This window comes from Lygodium microphyllum, chromosome 15, assembly GCF_053477565.2.
Source record: "Lygodium microphyllum isolate KBCC chromosome 15, Lygodium_microphyllum_v1.1.10, whole genome shotgun sequence".
Classification (NCBI taxonomy): Eukaryota; Viridiplantae; Streptophyta; class Polypodiopsida; order Schizaeales; family Lygodiaceae; genus Lygodium; species Lygodium microphyllum.
The window spans coordinates 23,499,584-23,514,755 of NC_141149.1; the positions used below are offsets into that span (position 1 = coordinate 23,499,584).

Genomic DNA, 15,172 nt, shown 5'->3' on the forward strand with positions numbered 1-15,172 from the left:
GGAAAAGGAGGTGGAGTTGAGAAGAAAGGAGGAGGAAGACATGGCCGAAGCAATTCGCCGGTCCATAGAACAACAAAGCCGACTCGATGACCTAGGGGCTTTAAGTCCGCCCAGGGATGAGAGACCTAGCTCAAGCACTCATGTACCCAAAGTCATACCACCTATGGTCATTGAAGGCAAGGGCAAGGCTCCCATCCATCCCATCCCGCCCCTCTTGGTTCCCACCAACGAAGCAACCACTCTCACTCCAAGCATCCGGGCCAATGCCAATGTAAACAATTTTGTGGCCTGTATACAATACCTCATTAATAAGGAATTAGCCTAAGGAAAGAGTGTGGAGACTACAACCACTGGGTAGAAAAGACCAGCCACACATTCCAAGTCTACGCAGGATCCAAAACGCCAAAAGGTGGAAGCTTTAACCACTCCAATCCCTACAACTATGACACCACTAGCAAACTATGATGAATATGTTGATGAACTGCTCTCTTAGCTAGAGAAGGCAAAGGAGGAAAGAAAGGTAGCGGTGGCCGAGTTGGAAGTGGAAAAGGAGTCAATGGCAACCTTCCAGCTTGAAAAGATGAGGCAAATCTAAAACATGAACTAAAGGCCAAAGAGGAGGAAAGCTAGCAGGAATGGCTCGTAGATGAAAAACAAGTGCTAGTGAAAATAGATCGGATCAAACAAGTCATGGAAGTGTTTGCCACAAGGGAAGAAGAAAGGAAGAAAGAAGAGGAGCAACACCACATTGAGATGGAAACCATGATCGAAAAGTTGAGCCTAGGAAGAAAAGAGCAAGAGAGAATGAGCAGGGAATTCAAAGACCAGGAGCAGAGACTCATGACCCTGGTACAAAGGCATGGAGAAAGTATGGAAGAGATGAAAAAGAGAGCCGAAGAGTTGGCAGGCCAAAATGAATGAAGAGTGAAGACCTTGGCGCATTGCTTGGCTCTTGTGGAAAGAGAGAAAGTCCTAGTAGAAAGTAGGGCTGAGGTAGCCCAAGTGGGCTTTAATACTCAATAACACTCACACAGAGGAAGGGGAGTCCCTTGAGGTGGTAAAGAAGAAGCTCAGCATAGCATGCAGAGCTCTGCAGCAGGGCTACATATGCAACTACAACCCATTGCAGTTGGATTGAGCCTTGATGAACAACGCAAGTACCTATTGATGCACTAGGGTTTGTGGAGGAGGTACATCAAGAAGATCGACAAAGGGGTGAAGCTGAACTGCAATTTGACATGGGCAGATTTGAAGAAGAAATGATCCCACAATCCCCTTCACCCCACTCTGAAGAACAACAGCAGTCAATAAACACATCTGCGGAAAGAAAAACCGCCCTAAGGGAAAAGAGAAAGAAAATGGTGGAAGAAGCCATATAGAGATTTAGGGCCAAACATATGGCACAACCGTTTGCACCTCTTCCACCATGCCTAGGTAACCTGACGGCCAGCTTCCACACACAACTCGTAGTCTGGGAGAGACAAGAAAAAGAGAAAAAACCTTTTAACTTCAGCTTCCTCCTCCCTAATGGCTTGCGTAGAGTCCTTCCCCTTAAAGTAGTGGAAGAGATGATCGGTGTTGGAAGCCGGCTAGGCCAACAATGGTTAGAAGAAAGAGAGAAGAATCCCACCCTCAGGGGCACCGAGGATGTAGAGTATCGACAAAATAAGGTTTTTGAAGTGCCTCGGTCTGTGCCCAAATACTAGTGCTAGCCATTGTGGCGGAGACGCATTTGCGACGACAATGTGTCCTCCTAGATGGCTTTTTGTAGTACCCTCCCCTCTGAGAGAAACAACCCCACCTTCATGGCATATCCTTGTAGGGTAGGAGTAGATTTTAATACAAACATCCATGGTCGCTACGACTTCCCCATCATATATAACCCCTGTACTACTACCTTAGCACAAGCCCTCACTTTTACCTCGGACAACCTAGATGCTACCATGACCCGCTTCAATGCTGACGTCTCCTCCCCCTTTCATTACCACATGCAACTACCTTAGGCTATTAAAAATCTTACTTAAGCAAGATCCCACCCTGGCAGAGAACGTGGTATCCCCCCACTCTTTTTTGATGCTAACGCCATATATAGCTGCGCAATGATACGCCTAATGATGCGAGCCAGCCTTCTACCTTCCTTCTCCCTCGCCATTCTTGAGGATATGAGTGACAGTCAATTCACCTGCTGTAACCACCCATTCCTCTCCATCACCTCTCTCCATGCCTGCTTGAACCTTAAGGGTTACATGCAGAGCTGGGAATTTTGTGTCACTCTATTAAATCCCCTTCCCCACCACATTGTGATGATGATAATTAGCAGTCAGCTACTACCCGAATCATGTAACTCAGCAAGCAAGCAAGAAAAAAAAGAAAAAAAAAGAAAAGCAAAGAAAAGAAAAGAGAAGGCCAAACACAAAGACAGCAAATGAAAGGAGCACACGACACGTCCAAACACAATTCGTGGCACATAGCTCATAGTCACTGCACCTAGGGATCCTCAAGTTAGGTATACCCGGTGGCCTCGATTGGCCGGCTCCGTTCCTAAACCCCTAGCCCTTTTTGACTCCACGTCATGCTTAGGGTACCTCAAGGGAAGGACATACCTAGGGAGGTAACACTCGCCTATGGTTAGTGGTTAGACCTGTGACCCTAAGCTACACATACCGCACCTTCCTTCGCACAAACGGGGTCCTTAAGTGTGGGATATCACCCAGGCTTGCCTATGGTTAGTAGACACAGCTTCCCGTTCCACTAGCACAAGCGCAGAGCACTGCATGGTGAGGTAGACACTCCCCTTAGGTAGAGCACTTTCGCCTTTCATGTATGACAAGATGCTCCAAGCCACCAACTTTGGAGGGCCCCATCATCCACTCGACATACCTTAGGTTCTCTATCCAAATCATTATCAAAGCTTCCCAATTAATGGAGTCCACTTGTGGCCCTATCATCACCCCACCAGCCACTTACCTAGAGCCCACCCTTCCACAACAAAGAGTTCGAAGTGCCATGGGATTGGCACCCGTCTCGGAGGGGGGTAATATTAATCTCAATTCGAGATGGCAGAAATACGAAGCAAGAAGGAAAAAAGGACATAAAAAGACCAAAAGGCGTAGAGGCGGCCCCTAAAGCTAAGCTGAGACAAAAAGCACAATTTTAAATGGAAGGTGCCTCAAAAAACTCTAAAAACTCTTGTAAAAGAGCGTCAGGCTCCCTCTTGTGCCATTTGTAAAAGAATAGATGTGTGTAAGCTTAAGACACGAGACAAGAAGAGGGATATAGGAAAAATGACCTTGCCACAACAACCAGTCATGTAAAAAGGAGTGGGTGCCCATTGGATTTTAGGGCTTGTATATAAAGTTCAAAAAGTGAATGGAAGCTCATTCTTTGGTGTGTGGCTAACATTCTTCTCTTCTTTTCTTCACCTTGCTTGTGTGTGTGCTCTTGAGAGAGGGAGTGTGAGAGTATGAGGGAGTGAGTGTGTGGGAATGAGAGATTCACCATCTCCTCTTCTCTTCTTCTCTTCTCTTCTTTTCTATTTTCTTGTGCGCACGTGGCTATGGTGGATGGAGCTCGATGGAGGAGGCTTGAGCTAGCATCTAGGATCGTGGAGCTACCGGTGTGTGCAAGGGAGAAGACAACTCATTTCGGCATTGAGGTAAGCTCACTACACTCGTAGGTTCGAAGGCATGTCGGCTAGGTGAGAGATAGCGGGTAGCTCCATTTGGGGCCTTCATAAAAGTGCGACTTGGTGGAAATCGATGATGATGGTGTGTTGGCCCAACAAAATCCCCTTCAAATATAGTGTTTATTTGGTGAATGTTGGTGCGTGGTCTCCTCCTGCTTCTAACTTTCTACATGCAATATCTCCAATGGGTTGTGCTTCTTCTTACTACAAGTGTGGAGTCATATCATTAATGGTTTCTCTTGTCTGGGGGCAAGCTAAGAAAGATATAGTGCCTTTTATTTGAGATCTAGCGTCGTGTGGTTGGAACTACCATGCATCCTCGTGATTGGGTATTTGGAAAGCCTACATTTTTGGATCTTTTGCAACTGCATATGAAGATTGTGTTTCACTTCCTATGTTTTTGGGGTTCTTGGCATAACTAGACTACATAGTATGCCTTCATTTTTGATTCCCAATTTCGAAGTGCACATTTCTTGATTGAGAGATATTCTTCACTGGTAGTTTGGTATTATGGTGTTCTCCCAAGGAAGATTAGGTCTTGTTGGGTTTTTCTGTTGTCCAGTTAGTTTCTTTGCAAGTTTTGTATTTTTCCAATAATCAATAGAATTACCCCTGGGGAAAAGAGAGAGGGGGGGGGGGGGGGGTTAATTTGACTACTTGTCCATTTACGGGAAAAAGAAAAAAAGATATAGGAAAAAGATAGAGGGGGTTTAATCTTACTTGTCCTTATTTTAGCCTAAAGAGTCTACATTATTAAGTCAGGTTCAGAGGCCAGTAGGCATGCATGAGGTTGACGTCACGAGGAGGGTTGATCCTGGACAGAAGGAGAAGACGAAATAGAGAAGAGAGAAGGGGAGAAATAACTTAGCGCAGCACGGAAGATTCGTTTTTGGATGCAGAGTGTGGGTTTGCAGATTGCTATCGTTGATGAAGAAGAGAGGATGGCTAGCAAAGACAGAGAGATGGTGGTGAACGTGAGCGAGTACGAGGCCATCGCCAAGCAGAGGCTGCCCAAGATGGTGTTTGATTTCTATGCCTCAGGAGCTGAAGACCAGCGCACCCTCTACCTCAACAGAGCCGCCTTCTCCACCATCAGGTCAGCTCCAGTACCTGCCATCAAGAGTTTATTTCCCTTAATCTCTTACAAGAAGACATGACCCACTACCTGGACAATCATACATTGACCGTCTAATTTGTACTCACAACTTAGACTTCCCATTTTAATAGACATGGTAAGGAGCATCATGATCTTATCAAAAGCTAATCCTAGCGAAGTGGCGATGAGTGGCTTGAATGAATCATCCACATATTCAGTGTTTCATCAAGCCTTACATTATTAGAATGTCCAAATGAACATGTACAATGAAGGAGCTTCTAATTATGATTCTTTTTTGGAAACTTTTGAATTGTTGCAATTAAAGAACTTGAGTCAGTGTCTGGTTGCATCGGAGGAATCTTTTGTTGTTTTGCCTTGACTAAACCGGAGGAGTCATTGGTAAAATCTTTGCAATTTGAATTATGATTTTGCCAGGTTGTGCCCAAGAATTCTAGTGGACGTGACTGAAATTAATTTGTCCACATCAGTCTTGGGTTTCAAAATCCCCATGCCAATCATGATTGCGCCAACTGCCCTGCATAAAATGGCCCACCCTCAAGGTAAGCTGCGATGGCCTTCAGAGAAGTTGCCTAAGACAAGTTTTGCCTACATCAACATCTTCTGGAGTAAAATACCATTTAAATTTCCAATTAGGCCAGGAAAATCTAAAAGCGGTGTAGCAAATTTATGTAATGACAAAAGGCACCTTGAAAGCACTGTGATGATCGATCTAGCAAAGGTTAATTGGTCTGGAAAAACATTTAGAAATTCCAGGTTGCTTGTTCTTCTTGTGGAAGGGAATGTTTGGTGATGTTTTTGCTGTCGCTCAAGAAATCTGCCTGGGTTTTCTTCCCCTACTGAAATACCTTCTTTGGATTGTCTTCCCTTATTGAAATAGCTTCTTTGGATGTAACAGGTGAATTAGCCACAGCAAGAGCAGCAAAAGCTGCTGGAACAATCATGGTATACCTCTAGCTTGAACCCTTGAGAAAATAGGATGATTGTGCCTTCACCGGTTATTGATGAAATGTGTCTCTTTTCGGAGAATATTAAGTTTGATTCCCATGACCATCAGCCACATATATATCCACGAGGACCCCACTTCAGAAATGTTTGCTTCACTTTTACCATTCGTGCATGGAAGTTCTATTGAAGTGACCGCTTTTTCAAACTGAATCTGAGGATTGACTTGAGAGCTGAGCAACCATAGTTGAATTGAGAGGGGCTGAGTTGGACAGAAGCTGAATGCAAAAATGCACAAACTATGACCATCTAGACTGAGAACCAACGTTCAACCCACAACTCACCCACAAGAAGAGCACAAATGGACTGGCAACTTATGCAAAATTGTTGGTGTTGCAAGCTGACAAACATGGGCATGATCAAACTTGAAAGGCGAAGCTCCATCCATGCTGCATTTCACAACTAATGTGATGCTATCTATGGAGTGGAACATGTTTGCTGCACTTTCACATGCAGAAATTAAGAAAAATGTGCCCCAGTCCACACAACAAACTTGAAAACAATAAGATACTTGCTAATCTGTGATGTGGATGACTGTTAGGAAACTATGCCCACGGCAAACAAGGATGAACCTGTTAGGTTCAAGTGATTGAAATAAAAGTTCAGCTGCTTGTAGAACATTACATATACATGAGAACTCAGTGGGGACGTGTTGGGCATAGTGACAGTATGTTATAAGCCCTTGTCTAATGCCATGATCTTCATCAGACCTTTTGGTCCATGTGCATCCTTGTCATATACATTAAAGAAGCATTCATTCTGGTGTAAAGCTTCAGGTATGTCTAAGATGCTCGCTTAATGGCGATTGTATGTTACATGTATGTAACTGTCACTTTGGGTTCAAGATTAAGGCTGGGGAGGACATCCTTCCTGCAACAATGCTTTGGCATTTTGAGAATTGTAGTAAGAGTTTGACTGATGTTTTAAAGACCCCAGGGTGATAGGGAATTTTTTGTAAATGGGTTGGGTCCATTTTCATTGTAGTTAATCTGTGATACATTGATTAAGTGTGAGGAGTAGAAATAAATAAACATCTGTCATTCAACCTCTTGTGAAGGTACAGAGGGTTAACCTAGTATATGTTCCATCCCACTGGCATCACCCAAAATCTTGAACTCAAAAGCAGCTGCATTCTTCTGAATTGGTGTTTATTAAGTTGAGGAGGTGCTGCCTTTCACGTACTCCCCTTTACATGCTTTAGGGTAGCCAAGGGACAAATTGAATGTGTTGGGCCTACAGCCAGCCTGCGAGTCATGAAACAAGCAGTAAGGAAAGGGCTAATAGTTTTACTGAAAAAGGAGTTGGAGTATTTGAAACAGAAAATATAATTCAACAATCCTTTATTGTACTACTTGCTTAATCATGCAATCGTTCCCATTGTCTCCATTGTTTTGCGAATGTGATTGTGTAGTTGACATTTCTGCTTATGTTTGATTACACTTGATTAGAGTAAGTCCACTCTTCATGCTATAATACTTATGTGCAGGTTCTTTCAATGTCATCTAGTTGCAGTATTGAAGAAATTGCACAGATTGAAAATGGTATCAGATTCTTTCAACTATATGTAAGTTTTCAACCTGTGTCAAATTCTAGAGAAGTAGTGATGGGACCAAATGAAGTTTTTTGTTTGAAAGACCATTTTGATTGCAACGATTTTAAAATGGAAAACTGTGTCTGCTGATTGATTATGGTTAACATGGTGAAACTTGAACTTTGCATATAGGTCAACCAGAATTTTTTGGAATCACCTGAGCTGTTGGCACAACCACTGCCACCATAATCCACTGTCACTATCATCACTCCTTCCCTAGTTCAAATTACAATCCTTTTTGCCATTGTCATCTGTTTCTTGGCTTCATCAAGTAATGCTTGTTTTTGCCTTTGCCATCCTGAAAACATACTGTATCGGCTGTCGGTTAAAGAACTCCATGCAAGCCTCCATAACTGCTGTGACTAGATCCACATGCACCTATAGCTTGCCTAGGTGGAATTGAGTACAATGTCATTGGCATACAACACTATTGATATCAACACTCCAGCCAGGCTAGCTCCAACTCCACCTCCCTTGTTGATGTAGTCAGACACTTGACCTATATATAATCCAAATAGTGCGGGGAAAAGTGAACATACTTGCTTTACTCCTATGGTGATGTCAATTGTTGCAGACACCCCCTAGGTGCTTGCACATGGCTTGTCACTCTCTCATACATGTGTAAATGCCCCATTGCATTCACTTTGGCACTTATTGCCGCTCTTAAAGAGTGGACTATACTAAAAATTTTGACTTCACGGAATCCCTCTCGTGCCACTCTATTGAAGGGACATGCTGATATGGGTGCTAATGCGTCACAAGCATGTGAGAAATGCTTTGCCATGACATTGTCCTCATCTTGTGCTATTGCATCTCTGACCTTTTTTATGGTAAAAGGGCAATTGTATTGGTTTGCTGGCCTGTGCGGACTGCATGGGTAGCTGTCTTGGCACATCATATAAATGTCTCCCATAGTTAAGCCAAGCATCTAGGGATGTAATCTGGTTGCCTCTCGTGGATACATCCTCCATGCTCTTTTGCTATCTTGTCCTAGGAATAGTTGGTATATCTTTGTTTCAACTTTTGCCAACAAGTAGTCTTGATTTTCATTTGGCATGAGGTGTTTGAAGAGCATCCTTGCTCCACAATGTGTCCAAGTGCCCAGAGCAATCTCCCTTTGTAGATGAGTGCAAGTAGCCCTGCACTCATCATCATGCTAGTTGTTTTGAGGAGTAGACCATGGGGGTTTGGTGTCACGAGGACGTGAAAATTTGATGCTTTGCTTATGTTTAATTGACATTTGATTAAAGGATTAATCAAATGTGCAATTAAAAGATGCACATGTGTTGCACATGTGAGGTGCAAGCTACTTTTTTTTACAGTTGAAGGCCCAAGGACCCTGTGAAAAAGATGGGTGTCAAAGGCAAAAGTTGTAATAAGTTATACTTGTTAGGTTCTTAGGTGAACCATGGTGCCAGTTTGTCCCTAGGACCATTATTGGCCATTTAGTGTCAGTGGTGACACTAGGGCCTAGGCATTAATTAATGGATTAATGCATGTCCAAGGGTCAATTAATGCATGGGACCACTTTGGGTTGCAAATGGCCAAGCCAATTAATTTTTGGATGGGCAAGGTCAATTTTCTGGGCATGGATTAAGGGTTGAATTAATTCTGAAAATTAATTAAATGACTGGAAATTGCTGAAAATGGATTAAGAAAGCTGCCACTTGGCAAAACTTTCCCATGTAGTTGGGGGAAAGGCTAAATAGGGCTGAAGGGAGAGGGAAATCTCGTTTTTTCATTTTGGAGCTGTTGGAAAGAGGTGTTGGACTGTTGCTGCCAGCTTTTGGGGCCAATTCCCAGCCGTTGGAGACCATTTTGGTGATGGAGATTGCATATTCTTGACCTTGGGAAGTTGACAATTGCTGCTGATGCACTTTCTCCTGAAGATCACAGTCTCTGATGCTCCTATTGTTGTTGGTGCATCCGTTTGGGGCTGGTACAATAGGGCAGCAACTGATTTTGATCAGTTCTTCGCGACAAATCTCAAAATTTTCTCTCTTTACAGCATTCTCTCATCTCCTTCAGTCTATGCACAACCATTCTCAGTAATTCTCAGCCATTCGGAGGAGATCTCAGCCATTTTTGGTGGGCTAATCTGTAATTTCTATAGTAAACCCTAATTTACAGCAGAAATTAGGGTTTAGCAGCCGCCTTGGGATCCGTGCCAGAGATTGAAGGCTCAAGGGACTGAAATCAGCAGCTGATAATTGAAGATTATCAAGGGATTTCAGGAGCCAGCCCATCCTGAATTGATTTGGGGCAGCATTTGGCTAGCCGAGGGTCAAATTGGAGAAGAAGTCTTGGATGAATCAAGGGGCAAATGACCCAAAAGGCTTGCAAGGTAAAGAAATACCGCAAGGGGCGCCAATTTTGGGGCCAACAGGGTGTCTATTGTCCAAGAATGTTATGGTAAAGTGTGTATTTCATTTTATGTACATTTATTTATTCTGTAATTAACTCTTCAATTAGGTTGTCACCACCCATTCCAAGAAGAAAGGCTGGTTTCATTTGGATAGGGATGTTAGGATGGAAGCATAAATAGATGTTGTAATAAATTGCCGAATATAAGGACAAAAGAGAGAAACACAAAAGAACATTGCAAAGAAGAGAACTTAGAAGAATGCTCGGGTAATGGAATCCATATACCAAACATGAGAATGATGTGCACAACAGTGAGTCACTAGCTCGTAGGCACTGGCACTAGCTTCATAGAACTTGTGGTGATGATATGATTGACTAAGGAGGGAGCCCGGTATAAATAGGATAAAAATATGCTATAAATGGCAATAGGTCGGCCAGCATTTAATGCTCGTCGGTGAGCATAAAATGGCCAAATAAGCATCATAATGACCATTCAAAAAATGCCTAAAATACCTAACCATGCCCAACATAGCTCACTTATGAATTGTCTAGACTGTTAGCACCTCTCTTAGGTGATGGGTGATTTGATATAATACAATGATACAATGATAAAGTCTAATCATAGTCCATACAACAAAGAATCACCAGACTAGAACCATGGATACCCAAGCAGTGGGTGGTCAAGCCACCACCAAGGTGCCTCGAAGAGAACCTGATGTAGTAGTATACAAGACCATCTTGCCAAAAATGCCTCTAAATATACGTGACCATGGATTCCCTGCCTTTAGCCAAGACTGCCAAAGTATCCCCTCATGTGAGCTCGAACTAGGAGCCAATGCCGCTCTTTGTCAAGTAGCAGGCCATCATAAACTTGGATATTAATCCTAGCTCCAGGATTCAAACTTGCAAGGATTTTAGTCGATGCACTAGAGACGTCCCTCTTTGGAACTTGTGCACCTGTATACTTATATAGATGAGTCGCACTTGCTCCATCTCACCACCTTCTCACACTCCCTCTTTGGCATTGGAGAGTTAGGAGGGATGATTGCATCACTTGTACTAGAAAGCAGGAGGGGTTGCCAAGCCCTTTCCATGATCTGAAGAAGACGATCTTGTTCGTGCCTTGGTTGGAGGATCTGAGTTAGAGTCTCAAGAAGAGGATGACTTAGCGGAAGAGTCTGAATTCTACTTCTTCTTCTCCTTCTTCTTCCTCGAAGCTGCTAACTCTTTGCAATCCTCACGTAAATGTCCCTTCTTACTACAGTAATAACATTGGGCCTTCGACGACTTCTTCCTATCACCCCTCTTTGAAGCTGTAAAGGCCTCATTGGAGCCATCAGATTGCGATGGAAGCCTCCCTTGTAGCCTCGAAGACGTCTCATGCTCAAGCAGTATCGAGGACGTTTGTAGAAAATTGACGGGTGTCGATGACGTCTGTGTCAAGATTGTGGGAGAGAAGGAAGGAGCCTCACTTGTAGCTTTCTTGCTTGCACAATGGGGGAATACACACAAAGGTGAAGGCTGAAAACAGTTTTTCTCTTCTTAGTTGTGTAAGCCAAAAAGAACTCTCATACAAAGAAATAGAAGAATCCTATATATGGGTCTCAAACCAAACTCAAATAACTAAGGTGGCATACTAACTGAGCCACGAACTAGAGTAGATAAGGATAGCTGTCATCTAGCTATTATTCATGGGCGGTGTACCAACCGCATCTGCAACTGACAAGTCGGTGACATAAATGCACAATGGTCACCCTGGCATATCACGAGTGGAGCTCGATATCTCAACACTCCCCCTCGAGCTCAATCCCAATTCCTGCACACCAAGCAGGTCTCTGAACTTGCGCAGCTTCTCTGCGCCCAATGCCTTCGTAAATATGTCAGCTACCTGATCCTCTGTGCTGACATAAACTAGATCAATAAGACCTAGTAAAACCCTCTCCCGCACATAGTGATAATGCACCTCAATGTGCTTTGTTCTAGCATGATAGACTGGGTTATTTGCCAAGTGTATACTGCTCATGTTGTCACAATAAATGACAACTGGCCCATTTGTAGACTGATGCATATCATAAAGTAGCTTATGCAACCAAGCTACCTCACATGCAGCCATTGCTGCACCCCTGTACTCAGCCTCTGTGCTCGACAAGGCAACTGTAGGCTGTTTCTTGCTGCTCCAAGTGACTGCAGCACTCCCAAAAGAGAACACATATCCACTGGTAGATCGTCTATTAAAAATATTACCAGCCCAATCAGCATCAGTGTATCCATGCAACTGTATCTGAACCCCAGTCTCATAAAGTAGTCCATACTGCAATGTGGACTTCACATACCTGAGTATGCGTCTAGCCGCATCCAAATGCGGTTTCCTTGGAGCCTGCATAAACTGACTTACCAATCCAACAGCATAGCTCAAATCTGGCTTGGTAATAGTCATATAAATCAAACTTCCTACTATGCGTCTGTATATAGTAGGGTCTTCCAGAAGCTCACCTGCATCTGCGCTCAGCTTCACATTCTGCTCCAAAGGAACTGAAATAGGCTTACAGCCTGTCATCCTATATTTGGACAGCATGTCCAATCCACACTGCCTCTGTAAGAGCCATATCCCACTTGGTGATCTAATCACCTCAATGCCCAAGAAATAACGCAGCTCTCCCAAATCCTTCATCTCAAACTTCTGCTTCAATAGCATTTTCACATGAAGGATATCTTCATCACTGTCACCTGTGATAATCAAATCATCAACATAAATGACAAGCAGCATAATATATTTCTCTGTTTTTCTCACATAAAGTGAGAAATTTGCCTTGGAAATCTAAAAGCCAATAGTGACAAGATATTGTCCTATCTTGTCAGACCATGCTCTAGGTGCTTGCTTCAAGCCATGTAATGCTTTCTTCAACCTGCAAACAAACTCAGGATGAACAGCATGCACATAACCTGGTGGCTGCTCCATATATACCTCTTCTTGCAAATCACCATGTAAGAAGGCATTCTTTACATCCATCTGATGTAAAGACCATTCCTTTGATGCAGCCATAGCAATGACTGCTCTTACGGTTGCCATCCTTGCAACCGGACTGAATGTTTCTTCATAATCAATACCATATGTTTGTGCATACCCCTTGACTACTAATCTTGCTTTGTATCTGTTCACAGAACCATCTGCATTGTGCTTCACCTTATAAACCCACTTACAGCCAATTGCATTCTTACCTTTAGGCAAAGGTACCAATTCCCATGTAGCATTTGCTTCCAAGGCATCCATTTCTTCATCCATGGCTTTCTTCCATTTTTCTTTTTCCATGGCTTGCTCAAAAGAAGTGGGTTCTGGTTCCTGTATCACTTTGACTATATATGCATAGTGAATGGCTGTAATGTTAGCAGTCATGTTTGTCATGCCTTGTCATCTCCTGCCTGTGAGCCTCAGTCTGAGTCAGACGAGGACTTTAGGACCTCTGACGTGTCTATCACTTGTTTTGACGGAGGAGGTAGCTCATTCTAGAGCACTCAGTTTATTGCATTTTAGTGTATTTTCTCCTCCAGTCGGGATTTCATGTGCATTTCCCGGGGCAGTTTCTGCATTCTTCAGCTTGCCTCACCTGCCGGACATTGTCCACCCTTTCCGGGATTTTTCTGAGCATTCCTGGCATTTTTACCAGCATTAAATGCTGGTCGGACATATTTATGGCCTCAAATTTCAGGTCGGCCAGTTTTTGGGTTTTTTGGCTATTTATAGCCATTTCCCACTTGCCAGTCAGTTGTATTATCATCTTCCCTCCTTCTTTGGCAGGTGCACACTCCGACTCCGTCATCTTCCTCCGTCTTTGGTGCTGCCGTCATCATCAGCCTGATCTGGTGCCCTCACTGACGCTTCGGGCTGCGTGCAGGGACTGATCAGTCCATTTCAGTGTATTCAGCATTCATTTCAGTCAGTGCAGATTTTCTTCCTTCATTTTCTGCTCTCTCTCTCTCCTCCTCTGTGTTCGTGTTCTTCTTCCGTTGCGCACTCTCACATGGTATCAGAGCCGAAGGAGAGTACACGGAGCTGAGTTTTACGCGGGAGAATACCCACAACTTTGCGTTTGCTGGTCAAGACGTCTCCAACAGCTGAGGCGTCACCTTCTGCACCATCTCCTTGATCAAGGCGGCCTGTTTTGGTATCACATATTTGCGTTTGCTGCTGGCGCCTTCTCCAGTGGCTGCCACATCATCACCAACCTCTTCCTGCTTGCGTTTTCAGCCTGGGCGGCCCTCCTCCAGCTGGGCGACACTCCTCCAGCCTGCACCTTGCTGTTCTGGCCGTTGTTCCATCTTCAAGCGGCTCATCTCCTGCTGGCGACCCACTCCTTGGCTGCGTTTTGGTGCTGGCGGCTTCTGTTCTGGAGATCTTCATCAGATACCCTTGCGTTTTGCAGCTCCAGGTGTTTGTAGGCTATCACAGCCTGCGTTTTGGTGGTTGGTGACCAGACTGGTGGTCATTATTCGGCATCGGCAAAGTTTTCTTTGGTGTTTGGTGTTTTGCAGATTGGAAGATGTCTTCTCATCAGTTTACAGGCTTTGATGACTCAGATGACGAGCTTTTGTCTCAACACAAATCTGAACGGAGGCGTGATTTTTATCACGAGGACCGTCGTCCGGAGTCTATTCCTCTTTCCCGTCCCCCTTCTATTCATGTATCTCGGCGATCCCCTTCCAGTGGGCTGAAGATGCAGCCTTTGGTACCCCCTGTACAGGTACCCGTACTTCCTCAGCTGCCCAAAGAGGACCGGTTGGATGGCTCCAACTTTTCTCTATGGTCCTGCAAGGTGGAGTGTATCTTGGACTCCTTCGATCTTTGGGAGCTTGTTTCTGTTCCTCTTCCCCGGCCTAAGGTGGATCCCGCAGATGGGACATCTATGGATCGTGCAGCCTTATGGGACCAGCTTAATTCTAGAGCTAGATCTTTCCTCTTTCTGAGTTTGCAGGATTCTGTCCTTGTTCATGTTCACAGGTTGAAGACTGCAGCAGATGTGTGGAGAAAGCTCGCGTCTCTCTATCAACAGAAGACGTTTGCCCACCGGATATCTCTCGAAAAGAAGTTGCGGATGCTCGCTATTGATGATAGTCCTTCCATGAAGGACCACATCAACAGATTACAGGATATGAGGGATGAGCTTGCATCCCTCGGTCGGACGATATCTTCTGAAGACATGGCTATGATTCTTTTGACTCAGCTGCCATCGCCTTGGTTTGATGTCTTCTATACCAGCCTTCTTACATCGAGGATCCGTGAGAAGCTTCTATGGGAGGAGCTATCCCCGCTTGTCTTGGAGCATGACGAGCGACTCAGAGAGGTCAGTGCTAGTGGATCCGACTCCACTAGAGCCTTTGTTGCAGGTTCGGGAGGACAGAAGAAGAAGAAGACGAA

General features: G+C 44.2%; 1 protein-coding gene across 2 annotated transcripts in view; it reads left to right on the plus strand.

Annotated features, from left to right (window-relative positions):
• Positions 1 to 4,356: 4,356 nt before the first annotated feature.
• LOC148024348 (glycolate oxidase 1-like) overlaps positions 4,357 to 15,172 on the plus strand; it is an 87,569-nt gene continuing 76,753 nt past the window's right edge. The window contains exons 1-5 of one of the 2 annotated variants that reach the window (XM_087693965.1): positions 4,357 to 4,492; positions 4,567 to 4,781; positions 5,217 to 5,341; positions 5,698 to 5,744; positions 7,291 to 7,368. In XM_087693965.1, coding sequence (XP_087550091.1) covers positions 4,466 to 4,492; positions 4,567 to 4,781; positions 5,217 to 5,341; positions 5,698 to 5,744; positions 7,291 to 7,368 — 492 coding nt within the window. In that variant the 5' untranslated portion in view covers positions 4,357 to 4,465. The other variant, XM_087693966.1, reaches the window with a different exon arrangement.